The sequence below is a fragment of the Staurois parvus genome, unplaced genomic scaffold, assembly GCF_062004578.1.
Source record: "Staurois parvus isolate SC_StPar_1 unplaced genomic scaffold, SC_StPar_1.0 ptg000081l, whole genome shotgun sequence".
Classification (NCBI taxonomy): Eukaryota; Metazoa; Chordata; class Amphibia; order Anura; family Ranidae; genus Staurois; species Staurois parvus.
Window position 1 is genome coordinate 7,413,732 of NW_028317877.1, and position 13,763 is coordinate 7,427,494.

Here is a 13,763-nt window from a genome sequence, read left to right on the forward strand (position 1 = left end):
ATAATAAGAGAATGCAATGCAAAGAAACTAAAATTACTATAGCATGATATCAGTGGATAATAGAGAAATATATGTTATGCCTACCAATTGAAGCTGATCTTTCTGTGAGGTTTTCTACACCAGGTTGTCTTTTGTTTTCTTGATCTGCTAGTGCACTTGAAGCTGGGTTAAACAAAGATGTGGTCGAAGCTGACGAGGTTACAACAGACCCAACAGGCAACATCAGGCTGCTGTATGAAACCTCTTTCATTGTATCTGCAGAAATAGGCAGTCGGGGAACTAGTGCTGTAAACAAAACAAAAGTTCAACAATTACAAAAGTATCCACAAACGTTTTGAAACTAAGCACCTAAGGAGATCATACAAACTCACAACTAACACTGCTAAGCAGTATTAACACCTACACTAGTACATAACTAAAACATATCGGAAAACGGTTCACTTTCTTTGAGAGAATTAAAAAAAAAAAAAAAAAAAGAGAGACACACAGATCAGCCATAACATTATGACCACTGTACGGTAAAGTGAATAACATTGATTATCCTGTAATTAAGCAAAGATACTTTCTGCAGTTATCCACCAAGTGTTTATAATACACAAAAAAGATTAACTGAACTGTCATTTGCACTTTTATGTGTTCCCTCACCACCAGACTAATGTAAATAGTGCCAACGGGTATAATAAATATTGAATAAGTCACCATTTGTCTCGGTAAATATATTTCCAAAGGTGCTACTGACATGACATTTTCACCAAGTCTTTAACAACCTATGCAATTCATATGAACAAATACGTAGAAACCAAAACAATTAAGCTCAGAAATTAAGTTATGTGTAATAAAATGGAATGACCCAGGGAAAAAGTATTGAACACGCTAACTGGAATTTGTTAATACTTCGTACTAAATCCTTTGTTGGTAGTGACAGCTTCAAAATGCCTCCTGTATGGAGAAACTAGTCACATACATTGCTCAGGTATGATTTTGGTTCATTCTTCCACACAAACAGTCTTCAAATCTTGAAGGATCCATAGGCCTCTTCTATGAACTCTGATCTTTAGTTCTTTCTCTTTCCATAATTTTTTTTTATTGGATTCAAGTCAGGTGATTGGCTGGACCATTCTAGCAGCTTTATTTTCTCTTTCTTCTAAACCAATTGAGAGTTTCCTTGGCTTTGTGTTTGGGATAATTGTCTTGCTGAAATGTCCACCCTCGTTTCATCTTCATCATCCTGGTAGATGGCAGCAGATTTTTATCAATAATGTCTTGGTACATTTTTCCATTCATCCTTCTTTCAATGATATGAAGTTTGCCAGAAACGTATGCTGAAAAAGAGCCCCACACCATGATGTTCCCACCTCCAAACTTCACTGTTGGTATGGGTGTTTTTGGTGTGGTGTGCTATTTGACCTCCAAGCATGGTGTGTATTAATTATGGCATCCAAACAGTTCAATTTTGGTCTCAGCTGACCAGACTATAGTCTCCCAGTATTTCACAGGCTTGTCTAAATGTTGTGCAGCAAACTTTAAATGAGCTTCCACATGCTTTTTCTTCAGCAATGGAAATCTTGCATGGTGAGCGTGCATACAGGCCATGGCGGTTGAGTGCATTACTTTCTGAAGCTCTCCACATGTGCTCCTTGGCTCTTGGACAACTCTTCTGATATTTATTTTCACTCCTCTGTCAGAAATCCTGCAAGGAGCACCTGGTCGTGGCTGGTTTATGGTGAAATGATGTCCTTTACACTTTCAGATTATGGCCCCAACAGTGCTCACTGGACCATTCAGCAGGTTAGAAATGTTTTTGTAGCCAATGCCATCAGTATGTTTTGCAACAGTAAGGTTGTGAAGGTCTTGGGAGAGCTCTTTGCTTTTACCCATCATGAGATGTTTCTTGTGTGACACTTTTCTATAGGCCATCAGCTGAGACTGAACCAGCTGATATTAATTTGCACTGATAAGGAGCAGGATTTTGTCTAATTACGGATAGATTTCAGCTGCTGTTTAGGCTTTCTATGCCTTTTTGCACCTCCCTTTCATCATGTGTTCAATACATTTTCCCTGTGTCATTCCATTTTATTACACATAACTTAACATTTCTCAAGCTATTTGTTTTGGTTTCTTTGTATGTATGGATTGCATGGGTTGTTACCGACATGTGGTGAAAATTTCATGTCAATATCACTTTAGAAATATATTTACTGAGAAAAAAGGTGACGTGTTCAATACTTATTTTATCCACTGTATATTTACATTAACATTGATTGTCTTATTACAATGGCACCTGCAAGTGGTTGGGGTATATTCAGCAGCACGAAACATGCTGTCCCTGAAGCTGATTTGTTGAAGGCAGAAAAAAATGGTCAAAAATAAGGATTTCAGCTATACTTTGACAAAGGCTAAATTGTAATGGCTAGACAACTGGGTCACAGCATCTCCAAAGCTGCACCTCTTTTGGGATGTTCTTGGTCTGCAGTGGTCCAAGAAAGGAAAACCGGTAGGCAGGGCTCATCAATACACATGAGAAGTGAAGGCTGGCCCATGTAGTCCAATCCAACAGAAGAGCTACTATAGCTCAAATTGCTGAAAAAGTTAATGTTGGCTCCAATGGATGGGGTCAGAACACAAGTGCATTGCTTGGTTTGAGGAACACAACAATGGGAATGAGGTGTTGACTTGACCTACAAATTCCCCAGATATCAATAAAATCGAGCATTTGGGGGATGTAATGGAAAAACAAGTCCAATCCATAGAGGCCTCACCTCTCAACTTATAGGACTTTAAGGATCTGCTACTGATGGCTTGGTGCCAAATAGCACTACATAATCGCAGAGGTCTAATGAAGTCCATGCCTCGATAGGTTATGGTGGGTGGTCATAACGATATGACTGGTGTGTGTATATATATATATATATATATATATATATATATATATATATATATATATATATATATATATGAAAACCAAACAGCTAAACAAATACAAACTACACAAAACTGTTAAGGCCAGAAATCTTAATAAACTATTTTCTGAAGTTTATTAGAAAAAAATTCCAAAATGTAATTGGTTTGCAGTTCTTTTGGATTGGACTGAAAATATTATCTATGTTGCATGCAAAATTAAGATGTCCCCTACCTTGGCTGGATTTAATGCAGAACAGCCATAAGTGTGCATTTTACATGTTTATAATTTGTTGTAGAACAAAACTACACTTAATTGAGAAATCTGAAGAAAAGAAATAAGGCTTGCTTCCTAAAGAAATTAAAATGTTAATCCTATTCCCTTATGTTACTTTATGTATAATGCTGAATATGGACATTTTGCACAAAGATGCCAGTAAATATGTAAACACATCTTGTTTCACACCATTCATAAACACTAGAGCAGTGGTGATAACTTTCTTGATATGGGGGGCTTAAAATGTGGCCCACAACATCACTAAAGACCCAAATTTCAGTGAATATGCATTATCAGCGGCAGCAGAAAAACAACAGGATATATTTAAAGACTATGGGCATGATACAGAGATTGCGGACATAATACAAGGGATGTTCAGAGAATCAGACATGATATAAGAGACTGTCAGAAACTGTGAACATGCTATAGGGAGTTGCTGGAGACTGGGAACATGCCTCACGAGGGTCGCATAAAAAATTCCAAAAGGCCAATGCAGCCCCCGGGCCACAGGTTGGGCACCAGTGTCCATCCTCTACTATGTTACTTGCCATGAAATTTGTAAAATAATGCATAATATATAAACTAGCAGGTTGGGTGGAACCCCTTCCTTTGATTTACAGTCAGAGGATCATGCTGCTGGAGTCAACAAAAGAAGACTGCTGGTTATTGCTCATTAGCATCTACCCAAGATTGAATTGTCTGTTTGGAGTATATTAGACCTTGGTAATAATTTAACCTCTTGCCAACCGCGTAAGGCATATATGTTGCAAAAAGAAAAATGGCTTTAATACCCAGCTGCTACACATTAGCTTCCACGTCAGTAAAAGGATGCGTGCTAAATGCGCTCTCACTTCACACTCCCAGCCCACTGACTGAACTGTCACTGCCAGCTCCCGACCATAGTGGTGCACCGAAATGAAAATTCTGGTGTTGAAACCGAAAATTCAAAATGCACTTGGCCGAAAACTGAAACGCGCAGTTTTTAAAAATAAATATATATTTTTTGGGAAAAAATACACTTTGTTTAAAAAAAAAAAAAAACCCCCAATATATACCCCAATTTTGTTATAAAATATGAAAGAGGATGTTACGGCGAGTAAATAGATATTCAACATGTCATGCTTTAAAATTGCGCATGCTCGTGGAATGGTAAAACTGTGGTACTTGAAAATCTCCATGGGTGATGCTTTAAAAATTTCTACAGGTCAGCAGTGTAAGTTTACAGAGGAGGTCTAGTGCGAGAATTATTGCTCTTGCTCTGACGTTCGTGGCGATACCTCATGAGTGTGTTTTTTAGTACCATTTACATATGTAGGCATGGCCTACGTTTGCGTTCACCACTACGTGCAAGCACGGGGGCACTTTAAACTTTTTTTTTTAATTTTTTTTTTTTTTGCACTGTCCCTTTAAAAATATTTTTAATCACTTTTATTCTTATCACAAGAAATGCATGCATCCCTTGTGATAGAAATAATTAATGACAGGTCCTCTTTATGGAGAGATATGGGGTCAATAAGACCCCACATCTCTCCTCTGCAATGTAAAGCACTGGATCAAAAATAAGCATTGATCTAGTGCTTTAAAAAAAAAAAATTGGCCGGAACCGGAAGTGACATCGCTCTGGACCTCCAAGGGCATAGAGATGAGTGGAGGCCATCTTACCTTCAATAATCTCTATGCCCAGCACCGGGTTCATTTGATGGTTTCTCAGGTAAGGCTGAGAACTACCAAGAGGCGGTCGGTGGCAGCAGGGGCGGGGTTTATTTGGCGGCACCTGTATCGGTGCTTTTTTTCATATCTGCCGAAAGGGGTGTTTTTGGCCACCGAAATGTCGGTGCATTCCTAGTGATGGGTTAAGAAATCTTCACAATTTCAATAAAAATTGCTTATGCATTGTTTCACTCACCTGTTGGAATAGCTGAGCTAATTGGAGGAGGAATAGCAGGTGGTGGCACTGGCGGTGGAATGAAACCTGTAAAAAGTAATGGAAGAATAGGACTAAATACTTATTTCCTGTATTATTTCTTAGTTTTTGCACATCTATATTTGTAGAACAAAAAATAAGGTTAATGCCCATGTTGTAATACTGAATTTTTTGTATATGTTTAAAATTACATAAATATTTCAAAGTGGGAGAACATAAGGTTTATGACAATTTACACACCATTGTTTTATTTCTATTGCCCATATGATTTTCAGTAATGCCTATAACCTATGTTCCAGTTATACTGCTAGGTACAGCCCCTGCTCCTAAACACAGTAGGGGTAATTCAAACAGGCACTTGGAACACATTTCTGGCAGTGTGTATGTAGCTGGAAGCCTTGCGCCAAAGTCATAAAAATCCAGTGTCATTTTCACTGTTAGTACAATGTAGTACTGACAGGCAACAAATCAAGCAGTTCTTGTATGCAAACGTTTTACTGTATGTCGCTATTGTTGCAACAAATTGATACTGCCATATCAAAGATAAGGAAAGTGGAGGTAAACAAGACCTGTTCTCTGTTGGAATAAATTGTTGATTGTGTTGCTTGTGTATATATATCATATTGCATCTTTGAGACAATTCTGCAACAAAATGTGTTAAGTTCCTCTGGAATGGGTATTTGATACCTTTCCAATTCCCTCTAAATGTTTCCAAATATCTCCTCTGCCTGTAAAACTCTGCCACTTAGTAGGAGAGATGCTAGTGACAGTTCTATCAGAGCTGCAAGATTCATATACACCTTACTGACATGTACCTGTACATGAAGTTCTGCCATTTGTTGAACCACTATGACAGCTTTCTAAAGAGTACCCACAACACGATTTATGAATCCCAGGGAGTATCTTAAAAGTACAATGTACTTAAAGTCAAATTTGACATAAAAGGTTTAGTTTTGATTTGGATAGAGTGGGGAAGTATTAGAACCACCGTCAGGGCCACATATATTTGTGTCCTCCTAGGAGACATTTCCACTTAATTCCAGCCAGGAAAGGAAGTGATGGAAAATGTTCCCAAGGAGGAACACAGATAAATGAAAACACATTTCTAGCAGAGCAAGAAAGGGATAGGGTTTTAGACAATGTATTCATTGCTGTCCATGCTCACAATAGCATCCCTCGTTTCCTGCACCAATGCCAAAAGGGACAGCAAATGAGGTAAAATCTTCCTAATAGGGTGGCTTATACTAACCATTTTACTTTTCTCCTATCTATTCAAAACTAAAAAGAAAAATATTTTGGCTGGAGTTGGGCTTTATAAAGAACAAATCAGGAAAGAGCAACTGTAATAATGTGAAGTGAACAATGTTTTAGACTACCAAATGCATACCTGGTGGTGGCTGTGAAGGGTTGAAACCTGCACGCATGAATGGAGGCGGAGGAAGCGTGAAGCCCGGAGGGGGAACTGTCATGGAGACAGGAAATGAAGGCGGTACCAAACTTACAGCAGGGACAGCAGGAACAGTTGGCGCAACCGGAATCTGTTAATATTAATGAAGTAGTGAAAACTGGAGTCAAATGACGTAATAACGGTATGATGATGAATTACAATTTTAAATTTAAAATATTTAAACCAAAAACACAAAAATTTTATATATTGCAGCTTACCACAGATGTGATGGTTGCATTAGTTTTCTTTGTTTCAAGCTTTTTCCTTTTGTTTTTACCTCATGATCCTGCCAGTAACACATTTCTTGTCCTAGGCTGAACTTTCGCTCACTGTACTGTATTTATTGACTACCAGCATTATCACCCTAGGACAGTACCACAGAACACCTCTACCTCCTCATAACATGGACAAAAGTGTTCTGTGGTTCAGAGTGATAGCTAGGAACAATAGTAACTTATAAGAGTCAGCAAAGGCAAGAAGTTAACAGCTGATCTGGCAGGATCAACTGGTATTTATGGCACTTATTGAACAGATGAAACATAACACTTTCAATGGTATATTTACTACTCCAAAAGGGAGCCAAGAAAATATCATTGTTAGGGTTCCTTAAAGTGAAACTAAAGTGCAAACAAAAAAAGATGCAGGCAAGATCTTGAGGAATAACACATAGGCCTGCCTCTTTACAATCTTTTTAAGAATGTACACATGCATGGCTCAGTGTATATTCTTGGCACTGGAATGAATAAACTCCCATGCACATGAATGGTAGTTACATAATTTTATAGCTAATCAAACAAAATTGTGGAAGACCCGGCAGAGAACCTTGCAGATATTGCATTGTTGGAGTGGATGTAAGTACTTGCGGACTTTAGTTCAGCTTTAAAGTGCACCTGTGCTTTGCCCACCTCATCCATCAGCATATACTGGTCTTCCTATTGAGTTGGCAGGTATAAAAACACAAACACTGTCCCCATACATGGCTCTAAATTCAGCTGGTACCAGCTGTACCATTGGTATTTCAAACCATGTATGGACAGCTTTACACCAAGTGTAAAAAAAAAGAAAAAAAAAAAAACCCAAATATTCAACACAATAAAATCATTATAGATTTTTATGGTTTTCTATTTATCTTCGTTATTTACGGTATTTCTAAAAAGGTCCTAAACACATTTTCCAGATAGCCAGGAAATTAAAGCTAACTAAAGTGTTTCCACTACTCTGCTAACATTTGGAAATACATGCGGAAGCCATACTGGCTCATCAAGGCAACCCTGAAAAGTAAGGTCCATAAAGCTGGCCATATATTAATAGAATTTCATTTAATAATTTTCATTTTCAGTAAATTCAGTTGATTTTCTAATCAATACTGGAGTCAGCATGATGGTTGTTTTCAACTACAGCGGCAAGAAAATTCAAAGGAGCTGGAAAAATTTGTGGAAATGTGGTTTTTCATTTGGGCAAGTCCATGTGACCTGAAACCAAATGTTAAATGCAAGAAAAATCTTGACACAAGTCATTAAATGCAGTGCTCAGAATGTTCATATGTTTGTTTCAGAAATGTACAAGTGCATGGCCAGCTTAACTGCAAATTATCTGAGTCCCCAACTGTGGGACATATATAACAAGGAACAAACAGAGCAGACTCACCTGACGGCAGCCCTTTTTAATCTTAATGGTATAGCAACACACTGGAAGTTCACACAAGAGAGGTAAAGACTTTCAGTGTCTGCACCAAACCCAAAAAAGCAAACAGATCAGATTGTGTCTTTATTTCTTCTATGAAAATTATTTCTAGGCCTGACAAGTTTGAAAACCTTGTGGTATTAATATTAGCCTTCTCAGTTCACCTGCACAGCATAAATGTGCAATGCTCAAGCTACTCCAGGGTGCTATACAGGTCCAAGGCAGAAGCCCCAAGGAAGGGTAAAGGGACCGAGTCCTTGAAGGTCTTTTTGTGACAAAGCCCATCACGATGGGTGAAGACTGGACTCCTGTTATGATTCAGTCCTGCAGCGGGAATGGTAAGTATACATTGCAGTGTTTTGTTTAAAATCTGACTGGTCGATCTCCTGGTGGCCACTGGGGCCAGTGTTCTGTTAGTCTGGTGGGCCATGCTCTCTGAAGGAGTTATGGGCTACCGTTCCTCCTCCAGCCACCATAGGCCGTGGGGTCCCTCTCTATAGCCTACTCTTGTCCAGTGAAGACAGGAAGTAGAGGGGTGTCCATTTTGGCTTATGATTTGTAGTCACACGTGGACTGACAGTTGGCTGGATGAGAATGTGTAAGTATTACCGATGTGGGAGTTGCATGACCAGACAGGACACGATAATACACTGCATTAGAATGAATAATCCTGGGGAGCTTGTACAACTGTTTTTCTGATACACCGCTGCAGAGGGTCAGTACACTTAAAGGAGTTGGGTCTCCAGAGTAGTTTGCTTTTGGTCTACAGGAGCTACACTTGGGCTACACTGAAGCAGCAGAGGCTGCATTCAGGCTGAGCTTCATGAATAACAGCGCAATTGTCAGTTAAAGTAACGCAGCACCGTGTCGCAAGAAATGGCCAGGTCAGGAAGGGGGGTAAATCCTTTGGAGGGCAAGTGATTAAAGGATAAGTTCACCTTTTGAGCAAAAATAATAAATGCACATTTTTTTGAAGGAAAAAAAAGGTGCATTTATTATTTTTTGCTGCAAAAGCCTATAAAGCACTGCACCAACTACCAGATTGCTGGTGCCATGCAGGTCTCCTGCAGACCTGTCAGTATATCTGCTTGCCCATACATCCCGAATGAGCAAGCCGAAAAATTATAACAGGAAGACTCAATGAACTACCCACAGCGCTCACCGCATGAAGATCCCGTGCTAGCTGTCAAAGCAAAGGGAGAGGGGGGCGGTCCTTTCATACCATGTTACGTGTTACACCTTGAATATGGGTGTAACGTAACATGTTAGGAAAGGTGACCTTTAATGACACAGGAGTCCTGAGATCTTTACCTGCTTGCCAGATAGCACAGACAATGACCTGACTCCTCTACAGTAGTTAAGCAACAGAGCTGGGCACCTACCTGCCCCCAGTCTGCGATTGGATAGTGAAAGCGCACCAACAAACTAATTGGGTAATTTCTCTCCTCCTCCATTATCCTTGCCAGCAGTGTGATTATGTGCATACAGCAGGGTCTAACTAGCTCAGAAAGCTATGTGTCCCTCTTCCAGCCTAGGTTCTACTGTAAAGGGCATAACAGGCTGATTTCAATACCGTTTCAGGTACTTACATGCAGTTTAGAAAGAATATGTATTTGTTTAAAGTGGAATTCTGGGAGAACCCTAACATCCATGCTTACTAACCTGTGAAAGAAAAATGTATACATTTACCTATTTTCAGGCTGCTCTAATCATGTGATCCTGCTTCCCTTTGTCAGCTAATGCAAGGAAAAATTGGATTCTTTCTACATACTTACCTGTAAAATCCATTTCTTTTGGAGTACATCACGGGACACGGAGAAAGCTATTCATGACTATGTGGGTTATATGCCATCTATAGGTGAATAGACACTGGCCGACCAATCAGAGAGGAAGTCCTCCCCTATATAACCCTCTTACACAGGAAGTTCTTCAGTTTTTGTAAGCAATGAAACTCCCGAAAGAGGGGAGGAACCTCTGTGTCCCATGATGTACTCCAAGAAATGGATTGTACAGGCATGTATGAAAAAAAAAATAATCCAATTTTCTTTATCGTACATCACTGGACACGGAGCAGGCTATTCGTGACTATGTGGGATGTCCCAAAGAAATTTTGAGGGGAGGGTGACACCATGATTGCCACCACCAACAATCCCAAAAACTATTCAGCCGTTCTCAAGACGCTGTGGCCAAAGGCAGAGTCCTCTGTAGCTCTCACATCCACCTTGTGAACGTGTGAACTGAAGCCCAAGTAGCGGCCTGCAAATCTGACCAACTGATGCCTGATGGCAGATCACTCAATATGTCCCAACACTCCTGGTAGTGTGCGCTCTCACCCAAAAGGGTGGGACCTTACCCTTCAAACAGGCCCAGACTGGCCATAGGGCAAACCGGGAATTTGCCCGGGAATTGCCAGGGCCGCATTTTCTTGTGGGGCCCAAAGCTGAGCTGCGCCCTTGAGCCTGCGCCACTCACTCAACCTCTTCGTGGCTGTCTGGCTGCCCATTAAGCTCACGTCAGGGCAGGGGAGGTGGAAACCAGTGATCAGCTGACCCGTGATTGTGAAGGGGAAGAAGTTGAAGGAGGTCTCCGCTGTGTGAGCTGTGACGCACAGCCTGTGAGGAGACCCCATCTGATCTCGGCATAGGGACTGCCACTGCTGCTGACTGACAAGTGGAGGGAGTTAGAGAGAAAGGGAGCGCTAGTAATGATATTAAAGCTCTGTACTCCCTCAACCTGGCTGAATCCCCCATCTCTTCTGTTCTCCTGGCTCCGTCCTCCCCTCCACCTGGCTGCATTCCCCCTCTCTTCTGTCCTCCTGTCTACATTCTCCCCTCCACCTGGCTGCATCCCTGCTCTCTTCTGTCCTCCTGGCTCTGTCCTCCCCTCCCCTTCACCTGACTACATCCCTGCTCTCTTCTGTCCTCCTGGCTCTGTCCTCCCCTCCACCTGGCTACATCCCTGCTCTCTTCTGTCCTTCTGGCTCCATCCTCCCCTCCACTTGGCTGCATCCCTGCTCTCTTCTGTCCTCCTGGCTCCATCCTCCCTTCACCTGGCTGCATCCCCCTCTCTTCTGTCCTCCTGGCTCCATCCTCCCTCCACCTGACTGCATCCCTGCTCTCTTCTGTCCTCCTGGCTCCATCCTCCCTTCACCTGGCTGCATCCCCCTCTCTTCTGTCCTCCTGGCTCCATCCTCCCTCCACCTGACTGCATCCCCCCTCTCTTCTGTCCTTCTGGCTCCATCCTCCCATCCACCTGGTTGCACCCCCACTCTCTTCTGTCCTCCAAGAATTAAAAGGCGAGAATGCTACCCACTTGTCCCCTGCCGAATTGCTCAAGTACTCTCATGTTCATTTGTGCTATATGTCTAGTGTTCTGTCTAGTGGATATGGTATTCAGAGAAAACCAGTATTCTAGTATGTTTGCAGATTAGGAAATATATGCTAATTCAATATTAGTTATTTTGTCCAAATCAAAATTTCTGGCAGTCTTTATGCTGTAGAGAGGGGGTCAGCAACCAGTAGCTTGCGATTTACCACCGGTAGATCTACCGCGGTCTGGGCTTGCTGACCCGCCATCTCAAAGCATCAAGCAGAGTGCAATGCAGAGGGATTGTAAAGGTGGAGCTGTAGTTGGGAACAAGAGCTGCATAAGCCGATGCCGGCTCCTGTCCCATGCGGAATGATACCAACTGCACTCCACCTCTTATCCTGGATAGCGGTCTCCCGAATGGTGCCAGCAGCAGGAAAGAAGAGATCTTCAGGTCAGTGTGAAGCAATACACTGGGCATAATAGTATAGGGCTGCTTTCACAATGATGTGCTGCAGTTTACACGCCACATATGCAGTGCAGTGTACCTGTAGCTTTCCTGCGGGTTTGCTAAGCTTAGCAGTAGACTTCTGTTATATCCTGCGGGTTTGGTGCACTTTCTGAAAGCGCACCAAAACTCCTGAGTGCAGGAGTTTTGGTGTGCTTACAGAAGCCGAACCACACCTGCAGGATATAATAGAAGTCTATAGTAAAGCACAGCTAACCTTGGAAAGTCGTAGATGCACTGCACCCACAGTGCAGGTAAAGCACAGCATATCAGTGTGAAAGCAGCTTTATAGGGGGCTCAAAGCAGGGTTCATTTACATTTGCAGTTTTAGGGGTGGTAAAGCCCCATAGTTAAGCTGTGTCTTTACCACCCCCAAACCACAATAGCACCCCCTTTAGCTGCAGTAGTCAGGGGAGTACACATGTCGCAGCTGCAGCAGGAGTCATACACCCTGTCATGGTTGGTGGGAGTAGCACCTGCCAAGTATGACCCACTCAAGTGAATGAGGTCGCCCTGCAACCTTGTGCAGTCCAGCAAACATGGGGTTAAAGCAGGCAGCACTGTGTTGCTTTCTCACCACCTACTTTAATCCCTTGGACCCCGCAGAAGCATGCAGTTGGGGGGCGCTTGCAGAGTGGCCCCATTTACTTGAATGGGTCGCGCTTGGCAGCTGGTAGCAGCCATCAAAAGTAGCAGGGAGCTTAATTCCTGCTGTAGCATGTGTACACATTTGGCTGCAATCTCAGAAGTTAAAGGGGGAAGGGATTGTGGGCAGTACAACCACAACTAAACCTCAGGTTTTACCAACCCCAGACTGTTCGTGTGAATGAGCCCTAAGGGTGCCGCTGCCGAATACAACTAATGGCTCATTCAAAAGTGCAGCAGGCACTGCTGCTCCTCTGAAAAGCGATTCAAGCGTGTTTGACAGGTGGTGAGGAGGTGACATGTTGACTCCTCACCACCTGATTTAAACCCATGATTGCATGGTAGTATTGTGATTAGAGGTTTAAATCAGGTGTGAGGAGGCGACACTGTGCCCGGTGATCGTTTACTTCTCCCGTTTTGTTCAGGTATATCTGCACTTTTTTAAGGTTGCCTAAGTCTGATGTAGAAGAAAAATGTCTCCGCAATAGAGGCTCATAGGCATAATAAGATAACACTAACAAGCAAAGGAACTACTCTTCTACCAAAGATAATAACAGCATGTATGTAAGGTAACTGTGTTTGATAAACAAATATACAGGTTAATACAACAGTTACTAGTACATGAATAAATGATACTAGTGTTTAATATGTTTGAACTTTGATATAACTCATTACAACTTAAAAATAAATAAAAAACAGTAACTGTATATTCACAAAATTACATTATCCACTTATTTTAGTAAAAATAGTTACCTGGAGCATTGCAACAGGCTGAGTATATGCCTCTGTTTGCGTTGTTATTATGGTGGATTTTGGAATAACTGGACTCTGCACAGTAGTAGTGGGAGGTGGTACAGAAACGGGCTCCTTAGTTACAGTAGGTTCTGCATTTCTTTGATTTGCCCAGTCTATAATATGTGAAACAGAAATCACATTTTATTATGTTAAAATGAGCTTGAAGTGTATTAGGAGCAAAGTTACAAACACATACCCCTAGTAGGAGTAAGACACAGACTCTAGTAAATGCACCAAAGTGATTGTAAAGGTTCAATTTTATTTATTTTTTCTAACAAAC

At 41.6% G+C, this 13,763-nt stretch overlaps 1 protein-coding gene across 9 annotated transcripts in view; it reads right to left on the reverse strand.

Moving 5' to 3' along the window:
- Positions 1-13,763, reverse strand: part of SCAF8 (SR-related CTD associated factor 8) — a 331,677-nt gene that overhangs the window by 199,632 nt on the left and 118,282 nt on the right. For all 9 annotated transcript variants that reach the window (XR_016311644.1, XR_016311647.1, XR_016311646.1 and 6 more), the window contains 4 exons: positions 13,442-13,596; positions 6,487-6,637; positions 5,082-5,147; positions 85-285 (listed from right to left, as the gene is read on the reverse strand). Coding sequence is in view for 3 of the 9 variants with exons in the window: in XM_089669768.1 (XP_089525894.1) it covers positions 85-285; positions 5,082-5,147; positions 6,487-6,637; positions 13,442-13,596 (573 nt within the window). In the remaining 6 variants the exon portion in view is untranslated. The remainder of the gene's footprint in view (positions 1-84; positions 286-5,081; positions 5,148-6,486; positions 6,638-13,441; positions 13,597-13,763) is intronic.